The following is an 18,438-nucleotide window of genomic DNA, read 5'->3' on the forward strand; positions in this document are numbered from 1 at the left end:
CAGGAGACAATTTTGATATGCTGGTTCTGGGTGGGGTCACACTTCCCCAGAAGGAACAGGTGCGCAGTCCAGGAGTGCTTTTGGTTCCAGACTTCTCCCTGGTGTCTCAGGTTGAGGCAGTGGCCAGAGGTGTTTTCTATCAGCTTTGGCTGATACACCAGCTGCATCTGTTTCTTGAGATAAATGACCTCAGAACAGTAGTACGTCTGCTGGTCACCTCCAGACATGACTATTGTTATGCACTCTGTGTGGGGCTGACTTTGTACATAGTCCAGAAACTGCAGTTGGTACAGAATGCAGCAGCCAGGTTGGTCTTTAGGTCATCTCAGAGACCATATCACTCCTACATTAAAAGACCTACAGTGGCTATCCATTTGTTTCTGGGCAAAATACAAGGTGCTGGTATAACCTATAAAGCTCCAAGCAGTTTAGTCCCAGCGTCTTTAAGAGAAGGTCTGGGGGATTACGCCTGGGAGAGTGACAACAGGAAGTGGGTGGTATCTATTTTGGCAAGCAAAACCCCCTAAAGTGTGAGGATGCAAACCTTTTAGATAAGCGTGGGATACCTGAGGGACCGCCTGCTCCCAAGGGTTGCTGCCCGCTTGACGAGGTCATTGCTTCGGGTGCCGACATTGAGGGAGGCTAGGTTGTCGAGCACTCGAGACAGGGCCTTCTCTGTTGCTGCCCCCAGACTCTGGAATGCTCTCTCGGTGGGTATCCACTCCTCAGTCTCCATCACAGTTTTTAGAAAGCATGTCAAATCGTGGCTTTTTACCTAGGCTTTTATATGATTGTCTCCACTGCTGCTTCTTGTATTTTGTATTGTTTTTATGCTAGTGTTTTAATTTAATTTTTTAAAAATCAGATTTGTTTTTATATTTTTTTAGCTCAATATTTTAATGTGTCTTTTTTATAATCTTGTTTTTAAATTTTATTGTGAGCCGGCTTGGGATTTTCTTAATGAAAGGCGGGGTATAAATTTAACAATAAATAAAAATAAATCAGAAGTGGACTGAGTAGAACCAGGCGTAGAGCAGATGGAACACATGACAGTTTGCCAAAAAGGTCAAAGGGGGAAAGCACATGCCAACGTCCTGTACGAGACTCTGTGTATAGGTTTTTATATAGCAGTGCCAGAAGCCTCTGAGCCAAGATGGGCGAGCTGGAGTGCTTGGTTGCTAATAAAAACATAGCTATAATGGGCATAATGGAAACCTGGTGGAACAGTGGGAACCAGTGGGACACTGTAATTCCTGGATACAGAAAGGATAGGCAGGGGGAGATTGGGGGCAGAGTAGTAAAGTATAGTAAAGAAGGGATAGAATCCAATAAGCTAGAAAACCTAGGACGACCAGAGTCCCCCACAGAGACATTATAGGTGACAATACAAGGACTGGAAGGAAATGTATTACTAGGGATGCACTATCTTCCTCCAGATCAAAACGCTGAGAGTGACCTGGTGTTCATTTATTTATCACCCTTCCAAAGGTGGTTTTCATCAAAATAAAAACAATTAAAATCAATTAACAAAATCAAAGCTAAATCTATTAAACAATTAAAATCATTTAAGCAGGTCGGCCCCTTCATCCATGATCAAATCATGGATGAGCTCAGATTTATTTTGGACCAACCTGGCATTACAGAGGAGCAGGGAAAAGCTATGTGGGTTTTTGCAGTGCTCCCCGAGGTCAAAGAGCTGGCAGGACCGCCGGAAGGGGAGACAGCTATTAAATTTCTGACTACCTTTCTCCTGGAACGGCCTGCTGAACTGCCAGCGTTACTTCTTCTATTCCCCACCACCACCGGGATAGCTGCCCCATAGTCAACGAAAGCACCCCCTGTCCCCCCATCTCCAGATGAACCCAAACAAAAACAGCTTAAAACTAATTAAACAGAAGTCCTCTAGCCCTCGCCCTCGTTCTCCCTCGAAGTGGCTCCCCTTTGGTGAAGTCGCCCCTTTGGTGATCGCCACTTGGATCATAATGGACACCAATGGTCAATAGAGATGGAGAGGAAGCCCCCAGAAAGGGAAGGCCAGCCTAAGGTTGGCACAGGAGAGAGTGCATTCACTTGAAAGCCATCCTACAGTTTCTTCGAAATAGATGTCAAAAGTGTATGGGAACTCCTTTGAGATTAGCCAAGGATCTGGTGTGAATAGGGGTGTCCAGATGCCCCAGGACTGAATTGGTTTGCAGAACTGACCTCTCTAGTGCAGCAGTGTTTGTAAGCAAGGTGAGAATTGGAGGTCTTTTGTAATCCTGTTTTGAGTTTAATCACTGAGGAGGTTTGTGCTGAGTTGTTGCTCGCTTTTCTTGTTGCCATGCAGTAATCCATATGTGCACATGTTGTTTTGTTTTAGGATGTGTTTTTGTAACTTTCCCCATCTCCCTGTTGACAGAATGGAGGGCATCTGGTGTGAGTTGTCTCCATCCCCTCCTTCTGGAGGCAGCACAGTGTGAATGAGCAAGTTCTTAAGAGCTCGTTGGGGGACATCCCTCCCAGGTTCTTTAGAACACTAGCTAGGATATTGTGGAAGTCGCTGCAAGGGTTAGGCCTGAACTTAAAGTTGGGCAGGATATAGGAGACAGCTGCCTCAGTAGAGCTGTTGCTTCTGCTTCTCTGCTTCAGGTTTGGAGTGTTTCATACCTCAGAGAGTTCATCCAGAAGCGATCTAGAGAATGGGGACCAGGATGGCACCATGGACTCTGGGGAAGAAGAAGCAGTTGAGGAGGCAGCTGTGCCTCCTGCCGTTGGCACTGAGAAGAATGGCAGCCTTCCGGAGATCAAGGACTTGGAGTCTCCTGCTGAAGGTAATGGTGACCCTGGTATCCTGCCTGTGGCCAATCCCCAGGGACCCACCTCAATCAGGCATTGGTGCCAGCAAGGGACCAGCCTCCCTGCAAGCGCATCTTGCAGGACTCTGCATGCATGGCATATTTATATGCCGCCTCAAACTCTCATCTCTAGGTGGCTTACAATAAAATAACATACATTAAAACAATAACAGAATTTACAGATCTAATTAAAAGCCTGGATGAATAGATGTGTCTTCACAAACCTTTTAAAAGCTGTCAGAGATTGGGAGGCTCTTATTTCTGCAGGGAGTTGTAGCAGATTAAAGCCTTTGTCTCAGAGCAAGCTAATGTGAGGGAACGAAATGCTGAATCATCCCTGCCAAGCTACCTGGCTACGCTTCTCCTAAAACTATTCTGTAATTATCGGTAGGTTTAAAATACCACCACCAAGCACCCTAAAACTTGCAGAAAACCAGACCAGTGGATTGAGTGATGTAATCCAAACTCCCTCTCTGTAACTGGATATTGGGCAAATACAAAATACCTCCCCAAAACCCTTCCATGTGCAAGCTTACATGGGATGAGAAAACTGATAGCTGAATTTAAATGTTTATAGAGTCTTTTGCAACACCCTATGTAGGATGGGCATAGGCTAGTGTTTCTTAATTCAATTACGTTGCAGGTAAACTATAATAAAACAGTATCAGGAATATGCAAAACACACACACCAAAGAAATATAAATTCTAATGCAAAGTCTGACTTGACAGACTTTTCTGTAGACTAAACTTCCCCTTTCCCTTTAACTCACCAAACTCTAGATGAGAATTCAAGCTTCCTGCTCTCTTTCAAGAACCTGCAGAGTTATTTTCCCGCAGCCAAACTCCATGGCCGCATGTCCTGCTGAGCACCTCCAGCCTAGTTTCTTTTTTAACAAAGAAACTTCCTTCCTTGCAACAGCTCTCTAGGTCCCACCCATCTGGTGCACTGATTGGCTGAGCCCTGGAGTTCACCAGCCTGTCAGTCACGACAGGGTTCACTTCTGGTTAACTCTTTAGCGGGAGGGGAGGCTGGTCACTACAGGAGTGTATTCCATAGTCTTTGGGCAGCAACAGAGAAGGCCCATCCCTGATTAGCCACCAGATGAGCTGGTAGCAAATGCAAACAGATCTCCTCAGATGATTTCAGTAGGCAGCAGGTCTCATAATGGAGCAGGCGTTCTCTTAAATACCCTGAGCCTAAGCTCTTTAGGGCTTTATGGTTATAACTAGCACTTTGGTCTTCGTACAAAGGCAGCCCCACATAGAGTGCATTGCAGTAGTCAAGGCTGGAGATTACTAGCATATGCACCAATGTTCTGAGGTAGTTTTATCTCAAGAAACACAGCTGGTGTATTAGCTGATGTTGATAGAAAGCCCTTCTGACCATTGCCTCAACCTGAGACACAAGAGAAAGAGAGGTTTGGATTCAGAAGCACTCCCAGATTGCATACCTGTTCCTTCTGGGAGAGTGTAACCTCCAGGACAGGCAGAGCAGTGTTGTTTCCTGAGTTCTGACCCTGCACGATAATCCTCTCCATCGTCTTTGGATGCAGCTTCAGTTTATTCTCCCTCATCCAGCCCATTACTGCCTCCAGGCAGGCATTTAGGGAGGTTATGCCTCTCCCTGATGATGCCGATATGGAGAAATAGATTTGGGTGTCGTCTCGCCATCAGCACACTTGGAAATGCGCCCAGTTGTCCCTGGAGCCAGTTTTCTCTCTCCTTAGACTTGGGGAGACTTCCCCAGAGAGGGAAGGGACTTGACCACCCTCTGCTGGGTGACTTGGTGAGCCACAGGCAGCCTGGAGGGCCTTTGGCAAGTGGCTGTTAGTGGCAGCGGCTACCCTTGGTGTCTCCCCAGGGTCTGGCTGGACGGCTGTCTTTGAGCCCGTGAGCTCCAAGGCCCCGGCATCGTGTGTGGCCATGGACGTTGGCTCCAGTGTATGGGACTCAGCCACTCCAGAGGTTAAGACGCCTGAAGAGAGAGGCTGGGCCAAGTTCACCGACTTCCAGCCTTTTTGTTGGTAAGTGGTGAGAGACGCTTGCCCACTGGGGCCCAAATCCAGAGCGCGAGCTGCTTTGCCATGCCGGGTCCTTCTGGCCGAGCAGGAGCGGGCACGCTGTGCCCTCTGGCTGGCTTCCAGCTCCCTTCCTGGCTGCCACGGCTCATGGTTCCAAAGCCCCGTTTGCGTATGGCTGGGCTGGCCCTGCCTGTGCCCCTTTGCACCCCCTGCGGCCGTTGACCCCTCTGGGGCTCTGCTCCTGTGCCTGGGCCCCCCAGCTCGCTTGCCGCCCTGACCTGCCTTGGGCGTGCCCCGGCACAAACCCCTGCCAGGGGGGGTCAGCCACCATCTGCGGTTGTGGCAGCCAGTCTTTCGGCTGCTCCTCCAGCAGTGAGTGTGGTTTCCAGCGGCTCCTGTGCTCTGCCATCGCGCCCCCGTCTTGGCTTGCTTGCCCGGGTGCAGGTGTGGAGAGCGGCCGTGGGAGGGAGGGAGGGAGAGGCCAGGCCTTGGGTCAAGGGGTTCTCCTCTGAGCCGAGCTTGTGCCCTGGGGGAGCCCATTTGTGGGCTGCATCCCCCGACGTGTGCCCTCCTGCCTGAAATGGTGCCCTTCCTCCCATCCCTGCCGCTTGGCGTGTTGCTTCCTCTTCCCTTCCTGCTCGGAGTGTCGGCTCAGGTCCTGCTCTTCCTGGGTGCTCGTTGCAAGCACAGCTGGCCGCCTGCCTTACACTGCCTGCCGTCTCCCCCTCCGTCCCTGGAGCCCCCGCCCACTGACTTGGCTGAGGGGGCTCAGTGCCTTTTCCCTTCTAGCTCCGAAGCCGGGCCCAGGTGCAGTTCTCCTGTGGACACCGAGGGCAGCGACTCGGACGGGAACCCCCAGCGGAGCCCAGACAAGACCTGTAAGTGGGTGTGTGCGCTTGGCCTCCGGAGGGGTTGCAGCCCAGGGGAAGGGCGCCTGTTGGCTGAGCCCTTGGCGCTGGGCCGAGGCTAGCGGGCGGAGGGCTGGCAGCTGAGCTCCTGCTCCCCCAGGCGCCCCATGCCTGGAGGGGAGGAGTCAGCAGCCAGGGCTCCTCCTGCCAGTCGGGGGATGGCAGGTGCCCCTTCAGGCTGGGAGGGCAGCTCCTGCGCCCGCCACAGCACCCCAGTTCCTTGCCTCTGAGCAGCCTTCCCTGCTCCGTGGGTGTGAGTGTTGCTGTCCGTGGTAAGAGGCAGGAGAGGCTGGCCCTTTGCCTGGGCCAGCGGGCAGCTCTTGGGCGCCTTCACGAGCCTCAGGGTGTGTAGTATATTGCCATAAACCGGCAGGCCGAAATCAGCAGCTCCACAGCCTGATGAGTGGACCAAGCAAGCAGAGCCTTGGAGGGAACGTGCTTCGGTGTGTGGAAGCCAAGCCTGACCTTGGGAGCAAGGGGGCTTCCCTCTCGGCACTCCCAGGTCCCTCCAAACCCCAGGCGAGGCTCTTTGAGAGGACGCCGCCCCCTGGCCTGTGAGCTCTGCTCTCCAGCACAAGGCTCTGGTCAGCCCACAGCGGGGGGAGCCCTCGGCCCAAAGGGGCTGCGGCATCCCAGTCGGGCAAGCAAGACTCTCAGCCCCACACAGATCTCCTCCCCAGAGGTCTTTGTTCCAGTGCCATTTAGGGGGTGGTAAGAAGAAACAGCAGGGACCCCCTTTGCGCAGGAGGAGAGGGCTGCTACTCTTCTGTACCCTCTTGGTATCCCTGCGCAAGTGAGAGGAGACCTGCTTTTCTCCCAAGTCGCTGGCTAATGAACTAAGCCTAGGTTTGTGGTGGGCCCCTCTTCCCTACCCTGCATCTCAAGCCCTGAAGCGTCTGGTTCTTTGCAGAGATCTGCCAGTTTTCAAAAGGGGTGTGATGATGAGAACAGCCCTGCTGGATCAGGCCCAAGGAAGCCCATCTTGTCCAGCATCCTGTTTCACACAACGGCCCACCAGATGCCTCTGGGGAGCCCACAGGCAAGGGGTGAAGGCAAGGCCTCTCTCCTGCTGTTGCTCCCCTGCGACTGGTACTCAGAGGCATCTTGCCTCTGAGGCTGGAGGTGGCCTATAGCCATCAAGTGTCTTAGCCATTGATAGACCTGCCCTTGGTGAATTTGTCCCTCTTAAATCCACCCAGGCTCTTGGCTGTCACCATGTCTTGTGGCAGAGAGTTCCATAGGTTGATTATGCCTTGGGAAGTAGCATTGGAGGAGACTTTAGCTGCTGCATGTTCTTGGCCCTCGTCATGGCTGCAGGTTCGAGGCGACTGGGTGGACCCCTTTGTAACGTGGCTGGGGCAGTGTGCTAGCAGGTGGGGCGCGAGAGTCCTTTGTGGTGGACATCAGGTGTCATCTCCCCATATGCAGTGAGCGCTGCCTCCCCTTGCGTGTGGAACGTCTGTGTGGCACGGAAGGCGCCTCGGGTGGCCTCGGACAGCAGCTCCTCGGGTGGCTCAGACAGCGAGGAAGAAGAGGAGGGAGCTGGCGCGGTCACGGAAACCATCAGCACTGGCTCAGGCCAGGAAACCATCAAGCTGACCATGGATGCGAAGAAGGAGAAGGCCGTCTTTAGCAGGTGTGCAAGGGGTTGGCTGGCAGGCGGAGGGCGGGGCTGGAGAGGGCTCCGGGCAGTGACCCCCGGGATGGGTGCAAAGCCACGAGGAGGCCTGCTGCCCGCTTTTGTGGCTCTTGGGGCTGCTGCTGCTCCACACAACCACCTGGCCCTTCCGCTGCCTGGCGCCTCCACAGCTCGAGAGGCCCCAGGTGTGCCTGCTTCTGAGGTCAGTTGTTGGTGTGGGCGGGAGGAAGCTGGCGGCAGTGGCGGCGGTGGTGCTCAAGTCCCACAGGAACGGGCGGTGCTGAAGGGCCCCACGCAGTGAATTTTGGGCCAAAGTGGGGTGCTTGCATGCTTTGTGCATTGATTCCCCTTTTCTTTCAAAATAAATCCCCCTGCCCTTGCATTTTGAATAGTGCAGAGCTCAAGGTGCTAGTCCTCATGGCCGTGGAAGTGTCTGAGGAGGTGGAGATGGTAGGACAAGTGACACTGCTTGATCCATAGAGGAGGTGGGATTTCCACAGCTTCCCGTTTCAGCAGGTGGAGGCTAGTATTCTCACACGGTGCTGGGGCAGGGCCATTTCCGCACCACCTTGTGGGAAAAGACCCATCCCAGTAGCTGCATCAGGTGGCCTGGAAGCTCCTGGGAGGCCAGCAAGGCCTGTGGGCCTGGAGCACATGCTTCTGCTGTGGGGAGAGGCCCAGGTCAGCCACATGTGGATGCCTGTGGATCACACCCGCTCCTCCGTGGCCTGGTGAAGGTCACTGTTCAGACCTAGTGAGCTTCTAGACTGGCAGAGACTTGCCGGGAGATTTGCCCAGCTTGTTGCCTTGGGCTGCATGGGAGTCCAGTTGTCCCCTGCTTGAGCTTCCTAGACTGTTCTTCTCAGCCCCAAGATCTCCGAGGCGTACGGTCTTGCTGCATCTTGCTCGACAGAAGCCCCCCCCCCGCCCCGAGTGAGCTGCCCCTTCACCGGGCCCTGGAGCACCCCTTCAGGAAACCCCCTGCGGCCCTCCCGTGCCATTGTCCACACCCTAGAGCTGGTGCTGGAGACTCCAGGCCACTGGCTCACCACAGAGCTTCTGCCTGCCCTGGTTCCATTCTGAGTGCAAGCTGCTTCCAGTCACGCTCCATTGCCGGAGCAGTGAGTACTGGGCGAGTGGTGGTCTCCTTGGAAGCAAGCCACGTCTCTCCTGGCTGGATCTTTAGACTCTCAGGCTTGCTCTGGCAATGGCAGCCTTAGAGGAGCTGCAGCTGGCTGGCAGCAAGCCTCTCCGGCTGCCCATGGCGTGGGGGTGGGGTGTCAGGCCAGGCCTGGTGCTTCTCCCCCAGTCCTGGAAATGGCCCCTCATCGATTCTTCTTTTAAAGAAGTTGTTCTAGTAAGCACTAATCAACCTACTTTCCTTTCACTGTCTCTACAACTGGACTAAATTTGGTTCAAATCAAGGTTCACAAGTTAGATCTCTTACACCTCAAATGTTCATGCATCCACCATCTTGGATCAGGGTGGATGGCGTTATTACAAACTATACCATTGAGGTGTCCCTGTGTCACTCACTACAACTGTATCAAATTTGGTTCAAATGGCGTTAGACAGTCGTCAGATTGCACCTCAAAAGTTCACACATCCACCATCTTGGATCAAGGTGGATGACATCATCACAAACTACACCATTGGGACATCTCTATGTGTCCCTACAGCTGTAGCAAATTTTGTTCAAATCGGTTAAGCGGTTCACAGGTTACCCCACTTGCACCTCAGATGTTTACATGCCCGCCAGCTTGAATTGGTTTGCTGACATTGTCACAATCTATGCTGTTGGGGTGTCCCTGTGTGTCCCTACAGCTGTAGGAAATTTGGTTCAAATCAGTTAAGCGGTTCACAAGTTAGCCCTCTTGTGCCACCAAAGTTTACGTGTCCGCCATCTTGGATCAGGGTGGATGACATCATCACAAACTACGCCACTGAGGTGTCCCTATGTGTCCCTACAACTGTACCCGATTTGGTTCATATTGGTCCAGGTGTTGCAAATTTGATGGGGCGGGGGGGGGGGGGACACATGGACACATAAACACAGAATGCCGGGTGATCTCATAAGCCGACTGGAAAGTAGGTTAAAACTGGATTTTGAGCTGCCTCGTGTCTTCCTGTAAGGAGAACAAAGATGGGATATCATTTCTGCAGAAGCCAGTCAATACAGCCTCTCATGTCTAAACGCCACCTGGCCAAGACCTGGGCCTCAGGCTTGCGCGTCTTCCACCCGAAGCAGGGAAGGGTCTTCTCCTTCCTACAGGGAAATGTGGGCTCCAAAGGTTGTCTCTTCCAGGGGTCACAAGGACTCCCCCTGGTGGACTCCGCCCCGCCCGCCCCCGCCGACCACAAGGCTTAAAGGTGGTCTTCCGTCTCCTCCTCCTGTGGGGGGGCGAAGGGGATTGTGGTCTGACTGGCCCGGGTCCCTGGTTCTCTTCTGCGTCTGCCCACAGCTCCTCTGTCAGAGGTGATCTAGAAGATCTGGAGAGAGAAGATGGCTTTCATTTGTAGACTATCTCCTGGCTTGGGTTTTCGGACATAATGGAGCTGTTGATGGTGCTCTCCTTTGGGGCTGCCGCTGGTCTCAGCCCAAGACGACGTCACCAGTTCCAGAGGGGTTCTCCCTCCCTGCTCGGAGATTGAGGAGTGGATTCCATTCCTGGGCTTGGGAGGCCATCATCTTCCAACTGCATAGAACTCTTCCACACCTTATATCTGTAAGACACCCTTGGAAAGCTTTCCTAGTGTGTCCTTCTTCACTGGAGATTTAGAGCTGTCCCTGGAGAGATGGGCTACTTCCCTGCCCGGGGTTCTCCTGTAGCTGAGCCACTGTGGTCTTGCTGCCCTCATTGGAAAGCACTGTTCAGCTCCTCTGCAGAATGTGGATTGCTGTCCTGGACACTTCGCACAGCCCATCAGCACTGACTGCCTTGCCTTTCAGGCTCTGCCTCCGTGGAGTTAGTGATCCAAGTCACAGTGACGTCAGCTTTCGGGTGGGTCCACCACATTAGGGACTTCTTCTATGTCTGCAGATTGCACAGGGAGGAAGTGGCCCTTTGGACAGTTGTGTCCTGAGGCAAGAGTCTGGGACTGGGCAATGCTGTGTCTGGGCTCTTGGCCAGGAGATGGTGAATGTACATGGGAGTCCTCTGGATCCTTAGCTGGCGCATGTCTGGGGCTGACAGTTGAGACCCTGTCCACCCATTGGCACGTCGCCATCCAAGGCAAGGACATGTCCAAAGCCCCACTGGACTGCCGGGGACTGAAGAAACCTGGGCGCGGTCTCCCAGTGGGCTGTGCGGTCCTACTCAGCCGCAGACAGGCCTGTCTAGGATGGGCAGCATGGTTGGGGTGTTTGTTTGATGGTAACATCCCTGGTCTGAAAGTACCCCTTATCCAAAGGAGAGCAGAATATTGGACTACCCTGCAGTGCTCCACCTCTTGGGAGGCAAGGAGGACATCTTGCCCCCCCCCCAGTCCAGTTGGACCTGCCGACTCCTGCAAGCGGGAGGAAGACTGGTCCCCTCGGGAGCTTCTGCAGAGCTGTGAGTCCAGGGTGGCTCCTTCGCCTTCTGTTGCCCCTCTCTTGTTATCCTGTCTGTTCTGTTGCGGGGGGGGGGGGGGCGGCATATCGCCTGCAGGTGGTCTCCATCCACTTGCTTGAGAGGCAGGACCCTGTGAATGAGGCACCGTTGAGCCTCTTGTGGGCGGCTCTTCTGTCCTGCTGCTGCTTCTGCTGCAGAGCCAGTCGCCACCTCCAGCTCCCCCGTTCTCAGGTCTCCTCTTACTGCTTTTGCTTTCCCACTTCCTTCTGCTCTTCCCGTGTTCCTTTAATACTTAAAAAAAGAGGAAGATTCCTCATCGTTCTCCCTGCTTACGCTTTTATTTTCTGCCATGCCCACCACGGGGAAAGGGCAGAAGAGCATCTTTGGGGCCATTGGGTCTAGCTGAGCGTCCCAAGATCGAGAAGAGAAGAGAGCTGGCAGTGAGACCTCTGGGGCATCTTGGTCCAGGCCTCTTGGTTGGTTGGTTGATCACATTGCTATACCGCCCAAACCTCCGTCTCTTGTCTCTCCACCCCGCCCCCTCAGGCTGCTGGGAGAGGCCAGAGGTGCCACGCTGCACCCCCCTCCCTCCCTCCCTCCCTCCCTCCCTCTCTCTGTGGGCTGTGGAGACCAGCCCCCAATGTCAGCAGTGTGGGGGCCTCCTCTTCCAAGTGGGCCGGAGGTGCCCTTGGGCTGCTGCTTCCACCCCCTCTTTTTATCTGCTTCAACCTGAGGCTGCTCCAGCGCCTGCCCTGTTGAGTTCTCTGCAGCCCACCGTGTTGAGATGCCCACAGCCCTGCATTGCAGGAGACCAGCTCATCAGCAATTCCATCTTGGTGGGGCCTTGTGAACAGCACCCCCCCCCGGCCCTTTAGTGATGGCTACAGCAGACCTTTCTTCTGAGGGAGTATGCCCCGAACCCCTTCCCTCCCTCCTTGTAGGCTGTGCAGACACAGCTGTAATGGCAGCGGGACCTTCAGCATCCCTTCCCCAGTTCAGGGAGTGGATCCCACCTCCAGAGAGTCCCAGGAAGCTGCGGTATACAGAGTCAGGCCATGGGTCCATCTAGCTCAGTAGTGTCTACACAGACTGGCAGTGGCTTCTCCAAGGCAGGATTTCCCCTCAGCCCTGTCTTGGAGATGCTGCCAGGGAGGGAACTTGGAACCTTCTGCATGCAAGCAGGCAAATGCCTTCTCCGCCCCCTGAGGGGAATCTCTTGCAGTGCTCACGCCTGTAATCTCCCATTCACATGCAGCTAGGGTGGACCCTGCTTAGCAAATGGGACAGGTCATGTTTGCTGCCACAAGGCCAGCTCTCCTCTCCCGCAGTCATTGCAGACAAACTCTCTGTTGATCCAGTTGAGAGGAGTGGGTCAAAAGGCTTGGCCCAGGCTTCACTGGTGGGAGTGGTTGGTTTGGGTTTTCTTTTCCTTTCCTCCATCTGTATGAATGGGGTTTTGTTGTTTTTGATCAGTAAAATGTTAATACAGAGAGAATGGCTCAGAAATGGGACTGTGGAAGACCTTGTGGCAGATCTGCAGAGGCGGAGGCAGCCAGGGCCCCAAGGTCTGTCCAGAGGAAACCCTGCAGGCCTGTTGCTGCTGCTCACACGCACACCCCGCTTGCCTGCGCTTGGTCTCCTCCTTGAGCATGCGCTTCTAGTGGGGAGGGTGGAGGCAAGAAGCCTGTCTGGCTGGCTCAGCAGCCCTGCCCCCCCCCCGTCCCCAGAGAGGGCCATGCGCAGGCTGGGGGCTGGACCTGCCTGTGCTGGATGGGGCTGAGCTGACCCTCGGAGGCTTTGGTCCACTTTGGAGCAGCAGCGTGACCATTGAGGTCCCACCCCAAAACTGTTGCAGTGGGCAAGGGGGTCGTTATGAATCCCAGGGGAGCAGGCGAAGAAGAAGTCGAAAGTAGCCCAGTAAGGTCCGTGTTGTGAAAGAGACTGGATGATACCCATGGTCTTGTGGGCTGGAGAGGGCTTCTCAGTGGTGGTTTGCTTGGAAAACTGCAGCAGAAACCCTAGCCCTTTTCTGAGCTCTAGTTGTTATTATTATTATACATTTATATCCCGCTCTTCCTCCAAGGAGCTCAGAGCGGTGCACTACATACTTGAGTTCCTCTTTCGCAACAACCCCATGAAGTAGGCTAGGCTGAGAGAGAAGTGACTGGCCCAGAGTCCCCCAGCTAGTTCCATGGCTGAATGGGGCTTTGAACTCCCCGGTCCTAGTCCAGCACTCTAACCACTACACCACGCTGGCTCTCAGTTCAGTCTAAATCTCTCTCTGTGTGTGTGGAGAGGGATGGTGCACATCAGCTGGCTGCTCTGTGAGAAGAGAGTCCCGTGGCATCTGGCTCAGGTCTCGCAGTAGGCCTTGCAGAAGTGGGCGTGGTGCCTTCCCCGGTTTGAGGGGCTTTCTGCATATAACGGGCATGACACAAATGTGGACCGCCTTGGAGCCAGGAGTGTGGTGTGCCGCTTTCAGCTCTGGCTCCAGCTCCTTTGGCTGGGTGGGGGGTTGTTTGGGGCAAAAACCCCTTCTGTAAAATGCAGGGCGGATGTTCCTCAGTTGCTGCCCCAGGAGTCTTGCGTGGTTCTCTGTCTGTGGCAAGGTTGCTGGTAGCTGCTTTTCTCCCCGTGACCCCTCCCTGTCCCCTTCTGCTAGGCAGCTTTCCTGGTTTGGGGACCAGTCGCATGAACATCCAGCTTCCTTCATCTGACCCTCTTCAGAAACTGTCCAGCCCAGGTGCTCCTGGTGGTACTCATGGGGAGGGGCACGGTTTGGGACCAGCAGTGGGCCAGCCAGCAATTTCGGGGTTTTCAGCCATTTTTATCTCTCCCTCTCCCTCTCTCTGTCTGTCTCTCTCTCTCAGAATAATTAGACCTGCAGCTGGAGGGTATGTATATTGGCGATTCTGTGGGGGTTCCTAACATCCACCTGACAATTAGTCTCTCTCCTCTGATGATGTGCAACTCGGGCAGGTCACACAACTCCCCTGGGAGTAAAAGGGGGGGGCGCAAAACCCCCAACCCTTTTCTCTTGTTGCCTGGTTTCAGTCTGCTCCCCCAGAGGGTTGTTCTCCGGGCGTGGGGCCAAAGTGCCCCCACAGGTGTGCGTGCCTCCCATTGTGGCTTGAACTCCTCGCTCTGCAACCCTCTCTGCCTGTTTCGGAAGCTTTTCCAGGGAAGAGTCTGCCTCCCCCAGGATGGGGAGAGCTGTTGCTCATGCCAGCCATTCTCCCTCCCCCTTCTGGCGGCAGAGCTCTTTTGGGCCCAGCCTCTGGAAGGCTCCTTTGGGGTAAAGGCAGCAGTGCTGGACAGGCAGGGGGCAGCGACCTGGCTCTCGGAAGCCCAAAGAGCAGTCGGGTGGTGGTGGAGGCCGTTCCGTCACTAGGGAACCCCGTGGAATGGGCCTCGGCCTGTGTGGCTTTGCGTATTGTGCGTGGGGCCTTGGCCACGCTTTCCAGGAGCTTTAGATGTGGGCAGCAGCCCCAGGCGATGGGTGTGCAAGTCGGGCGGGCCAAGTGGTGGGGCCCGGCTCCACCGGAGGTTGCCAGGGAGGGCTCTGGGGTTGGGGCGTGGGTGGCCCAGGCGTGCCCTGTCTGCAAGGCGTCATCTGGAGGCACGCCTTCCCATGGTTGCCCTGAAACCCGTGGCCTTGCACATGGTGTGCCACTCTTCGCTCGGGCCCTCATTGCAGAGCCCCTCGCGGCGCTGGCATCCAGCCTGGTTTGGACTCACTGGGAGGAGGCAGGCAGGGCTGCTCCAGCTGTGGGCTTCTCCATGAATGGCTGCTCAGGTCTTCCATCCCCCCGCCCCCCGGGGCCTGGACAACCAGAGGCCCTGCCTGCCTCCCCGTCCGCTTCATTGTGGCTGCAGAGTGAGCTCACCCTGGCCCCCTCTGCTGCCGGCCATGCCCCTCTGGCTCAGGGGCGTATCTAGGGTGGGGCAGGCAGGGCATGTGCCCCGGGTGCCACTTGAAGGGGGCGCCATTTCTTAAAAAAATTTTTTTTTTAAAAAAGCCTGCCAAAAACAAAGTGGCCACCACACATGCTCAAATGGCCTTTGTGAGGCCCTAGGCCAGTGGTGGCGAACCTTGGCACTCCAGCTGTTTTTGAACTACAACTCCCACCATCCCCAGCCACAGTAATTGTGGCTAGGGATGATGGGAGTTGTAGTTCAACAACAGCTGGAGTGCCAAGGTTCGCCACGACTGCCCTAGGCCATACCAGGCCTCACAGGGGCCACTTCACCATGCATGGTGGTGGCCATTTTGTTTTCAGCTGCCATTTTTTTTAAAAAAAAAATTTAAAAATGGCCACTGCACATGCTCAGATGGTCCCTGTGAGGCCCTAGAGGCCAGCAGGGGGGAGGGGGGACCTTTGCAGACCCCCAGCCATGGCCTTTAGGAAGCCCCCTGAAGAGGCTACAGGTAATTTTTAAAATATATATATATAATATAAGTCACTGTACACATATTCAGATATGTGGCTTGTATGTGACCTTCAGACTTGTATTTTTCCGCTGATCTTATGGTAAAGTTATCTGAAAGATGGGTGTCAGATGTTTGGACAGGGGGCGCCATTTCAGTGCTTGCCCTCCTAGGCGCTATTTTCCCTTGATACGCCTCTGCTCTGGCTCCCTCAGGTGGAGGGGCGAGGCCTCCCCCTGGCCCCACCTGGAGACCCGCCTCAGAGGCCGCGCTCTGCATCCTGTGCTCTCAGCTGCACCCAGCCCCGGAAGTCCCCCTGCCTGTGAGAGAGGCGCTCCTTCCCAGAGCTGGGGGCAGTGGGGCGGGGCCTGGGGCTGAGGGAGGGGTTGGTTGGGCACAGTCCGCTCCCCCGGGGCCATGGAGCTGTATTGTCACAGTGGATGTTGAGAGCCCTCCCTTTGGGGGCCGGTTCCTTCCCATGCTTGCTTCTGGCTGACCCTGCACGGCCAGGGGGCTTCTCCGCTCTCCCACCCTAGTTCCCTCCCCAGGCATGAGCCATCGCTGGCCTGGGGGTGCCGCCAGCACAGGCTTGGCCATCGGGGAGCGATCCCTGCCGGAAGACTCTAGCAGCACGGTGGAGGGGCTTGGGGTTGCCAGGGCCCTGAGGCGGGAGGAGCTGAGGGGCACCTCTTGGGCGCTGGGCGGAGGAGGCTCCAGGGGGCTGCCCTGCTTGCTTGCTTGCTTGCTTGCTTGCTTGCTTGCTTGCTTGCTTGCTTGCTTGGGCTCTGGGTTTCGGCCCTCTGCTTGATGTGGCTGCTGTGGGGAACCCCGAGCTTTTCCGGGCCAGGCAGAAGCTGGAGGCCCCGTGGCTTGCCCGTGAGAGAGGTCCACCTCGTGGCTGCCCCCCTCCCCTCCCCTCCCCTCCCCAGGTATGTCTCAGGTCAGCAGTCTTGAAAGAGTAGTGGGGGGGGGCGGGGCGTGGCCCTGGGTTGGCCTCTGGCTGCTGCCGCCGCTGCTTCTTGTGGCATCCGCGTTGGCTGGGAGCTGCCTCTCCCTCTGCAGCCGTGGCTTCTGCTCAGGCTTGCTGAGAGGGCTGTGCTCGGCTCCCAGGTGGGGCATCGTGCCTTCCGATGGGCTCGGAGGCTTTCCTCACTGCCCCCCGCCTCCCGTGGCCGCTTGGCTGTGTGTCTTCTGCGGGAGGGGGGGAGGGAAGGGCCGCCCCTGCCTGCCTGTATCTGGCAACAGTCCCAGAGGCTCCGCTCTGGCGAAGCAGCGGCCTTGGTAGGCTGTGCCCGCTGGGGGGAGGGCCACTCCAGGTCCGTGGGGGCCAGGGGACTCCCTGGGTGCAGGTGACACCCCCCTCCTTCCCAGGGGTGGGTGGGTGGGTGTGTGTGTGTGACCGTGACCCTTCCTCTCCCCGCTGCCTGCCTCCTGTTTTATCCTCAGTTTTGAGGGAGGCTGAATGGAGAGATAGTGAGTGGCCCAAGAGCACTCCTCGGTTGTCACGGCTGAGCGGGGATTTGAACCTGGGTCTCCCGGTCCTCACCCAGTAGTCTCCTCCCGGCCCCCCACTATCTGGCAGGGCCCTGCTTGGTTGCAGGCGGAGCAGGGAGGGCATATAAGCCAGAAGCTGCTTGTCGAATGACCGCTGGGGCTCCAGGGCCTGCTTTCTGGCTCGCTGCTGCAACTCAAGCCCACCCAGCCCCGGAGTGAAGCCCGGGAAAATGGGGTGCAGAGCAGGGCTAGGAGGCAGGGTTGCAGGAAGAACCCAGGGTCTCCTCTCTCGCAGCCACAGAAAAATGTATGAATTGATCACCTAGCAGACCATCTCAACCAAACTGCAGTGATTTAAAACCACTCCGTATCTCCTCTTTGCAGTCTCCTTTAATGTGAACAAAAATGAAGCTCCCATCTGTCTGCTTCTCCGCACGGCTACTTCCATTTTGTACCCTTGTGGAGAATGTCAGCCGTTGTGTTTGTTTACGTACCAGCCTTTCTGCGAGGAGCTCCGAGTGTTGCAATGAAGGACTTCTCATTTTTATTTTCACAACAGGCCTATGAGGTGGGCGAGAGAGAGAGAGAGAGAGAGAGAGAGAGCCTCACAGTGACATGATTCCATGGAAATGAATTTGATGATGGGGATCAGTCTTATTCAGTCCTTTCTTCCCTCCCTCCCTCCACCACCCATCCTTTTTGAAGAGTCAGTAACAATTCACAAGAACAGGAATGGTGGGGAGGGCAGAAGACCCCGCGATTCTGTCATTCTTCCCGCTGAAAGACAAGAGCTCACACAATGCTGGAGACAATTTAATTTTAAAAAGCAACTCCCATTGACACCCTGCAGATTCTTGGTCTCTCTTTAAGCCTTGCTATATGGGACAGGGTGCTAAGTATAGTTATTAATATGTATATACTGCCTGCCAACAAAAAGGTTTTTCAAAGTGCTTTACAGAACAAACCAATGAGGAAGTGGATTCCCTCCCCAAAAGGGCTTGTGGTCTGAAGGGAAAGCATAATGGAGACGGCGGCGGCGGCAGCTGCGGCTTCTGCTGCTGGAGAGACGCTCCGTTGGGATACATAGGAACAGTTGCTCCTCCCGCCCCCCACTAAGTAGAAGAGAGCCCCCACTTTAGAGTGAGCTCCACAAAATCTAGCAACGGTCCTAAAGAACATAAGAACAGTCCTGCTGGATCAGGCCCAAGGAAGCCCATCTAGTTGAGCATCCGGTTTCACACAGTGGCCCACCAGATGCTGCCTCTGGGAAGCCCCCAGGCAAGAGCTGAGGGCAGGCCCTCTCTCCTGCTGTCACTCCACTACAACTGGTACTCAGAGGCATCCTGCCTTTGAGGCTGGAGGTGGAGGCTAGTAGCCGTTGATAGACCTCTCCTCCAGGAAGTTATCCAAGCCCCTCTTAAAGCCATCCAGGTTGCTGACTATCACCACATCTTGTGGCAGAGAATTCCACAAGTTGATTATGTGTTGTGTGAAAATACTTCCATTTGCTGGTCCTAGATTTCCCGGCAATCATTTTCATGGGATGACCCCTAGTTCTA

At 55.2% G+C, this 18,438-nt stretch overlaps 1 protein-coding gene across 16 annotated transcripts in view; it reads left to right on the plus strand.

Annotated features, from left to right (window-relative positions):
- The window catches only part of PPP6R2 (protein phosphatase 6 regulatory subunit 2), a 155,174-nt gene that overhangs the window by 108,647 nt on the left and 28,089 nt on the right, over positions 1-18,438 (plus strand). For 14 of the 16 annotated variants that reach the window (XR_008308880.1, XR_008308873.1, XR_008308874.1 and 11 more), the window contains exons 19-22: positions 2,629-2,810; positions 4,696-4,858; positions 5,645-5,733; positions 7,192-7,399. Coding sequence is in view for 6 of the 16 variants with exons in the window: in XM_053257246.1 (XP_053113221.1) it covers positions 2,629-2,810; positions 4,696-4,858; positions 5,645-5,733; positions 7,192-7,399 (642 nt within the window). In the remaining 10 variants the exon portion in view is untranslated. Of the gene's footprint in view, positions 1-2,628; positions 2,811-4,695; positions 4,859-5,644; positions 5,734-7,191; positions 7,400-9,864; positions 11,715-13,826; positions 14,013-18,438 lie in introns of those variants that run through there. The other 2 variants (XM_053257248.1, XM_053257247.1) reach the window with 2 other exon arrangements.

The sequence above is a fragment of the Hemicordylus capensis genome, chromosome 5 (genome assembly GCF_027244095.1).
Source record: "Hemicordylus capensis ecotype Gifberg chromosome 5, rHemCap1.1.pri, whole genome shotgun sequence".
Lineage (NCBI taxonomy): Eukaryota > Metazoa > Chordata > Lepidosauria > Squamata > Cordylidae > Hemicordylus > Hemicordylus capensis.